General features: G+C 53.4%; 1 gene segment (V, D, J or C); it reads right to left on the bottom strand.

The window, feature by feature from the left end:
- Window positions 1–213: 213 nt before the first annotated feature.
- On the bottom strand, window positions 214–848 carry LOC118982743 (T cell receptor beta variable 3-1-like; the record flags this gene model as incomplete). The annotated part of the segment is given in 2 exon segments: window positions 214–522; window positions 634–848. Coding segments are annotated over 2 exon segments (358 nt in total), but the record flags the coding sequence as incomplete, so codon positions are not given.
- Window positions 849–1,233: the final 385 nt, after the last annotated feature.

Here is a 1,233-nt window from a genome sequence, read left to right as displayed (position 1 = left end):
TACTGGAAACCCCCGCTGTGGCTGGTGGGTGTATCCTGTAAGAGTTCTGGGTGCATGAACTGAAAAACTGCCCTGTTGGGTGTTACGAGCTGTGCTATAGATGAAACTCCATTAGAGACCTCACAGACGGGTGAAGGGAGCCTTGTGGTTGAACCTGTTGTCCCCACAGCTTCCAGGCTGGGCCAGCGGGTTTGTGTAGAGGGAGGCCATGACTGTGCAAGGCTGTGTCTTGGCTGCTGGCACAGAGATACAGGGCAGAGTCACCCAGCTCCAAGGAGTTGATGTCAAGTCTCAATTTAGCTTTGTTAGGAGATTCTGGTGAGAAGCGACTTGGAACTGTCTCGTTTAGATAAAGCTCCTTATTACCGTAGGCAAACATAACCTTCAGCAATTGCTTGGTGTCTTGCTTATACCAGTACATGGCATCATGGCCCAGTTTCTGTTCACATCTTAGGGACGCCTTATTCCCCGCCTGGGCAACAAGGTATTTTGGAGTCTGAAAAACTGCCGCGTCCAAGGGACCTGAGAAGAAAAGAGGCAGAATTCAGACAAGACCCAGGATGCAGCCTGTTGCCGTTTTTGTGAATATGCTAGAGACTCTGATTGGGTTGTGTCACCTGACTCCACACTCACCTGTTCCCAGGAGGCAGAGGACCACACAGCAGAGGAGCCTGGAGCCCATGGTGGGTTTGGGGCCCACAGGCAGGGCCCTAGCACAGGATCTTGTTCCCCCCCCCAACCCAAGGGTGGAAAGACCAGGCTGCAGTGCTCTGCAGCCCCAACGCAGGCTTTGCCGTGGTGTCACAGCCTAGAACAATTTCCCCATTCTCAGGCTCTCCTCCAATGGGTTCTCTTCTTTCCTCACATACTGCCCCTGCTCCTTTCAAAGGAGTTTCCACTTGTACTGCTTTCAAAATACAAGCGCAGTCCTTTGACTTTGGCGTTTCTAGGGGTAGCTGAGTGGGGCGGGCCTGTTGTCTCAAGGATGTCCATCTGACATCATCCCTGCCCCAGCATCCAGCCACCTCCTCCCTCCCCGCGCCCCCTACACTCAGCCTGCTCTCCTTCGGAGTAATGCAGGACCATCCCACTCACATCTTTGCTCCCTTCAACATCTGCTTTACACTCACACATCACTTCAGCTGTGGGCAGAGATTGGCCGGAGGTCTCCCCAGAGAACCAGCAGAGACCATTCCAAATGGCGGGAACTGATGGTGATTAAGAGCAGACCCT

Source organism: Sturnira hondurensis, unplaced genomic scaffold (assembly GCF_014824575.4).
Source record: "Sturnira hondurensis isolate 20B ecotype Veracruz unplaced genomic scaffold, ASM1482457v3 Scaffold0025829, whole genome shotgun sequence".
Classification (NCBI taxonomy): domain Eukaryota; kingdom Metazoa; phylum Chordata; class Mammalia; order Chiroptera; family Phyllostomidae; genus Sturnira; species Sturnira hondurensis.
The sequence above is the reverse complement of the archived record's forward strand: the minus strand, read 5'-3'. Positions and strand labels throughout refer to the sequence as shown.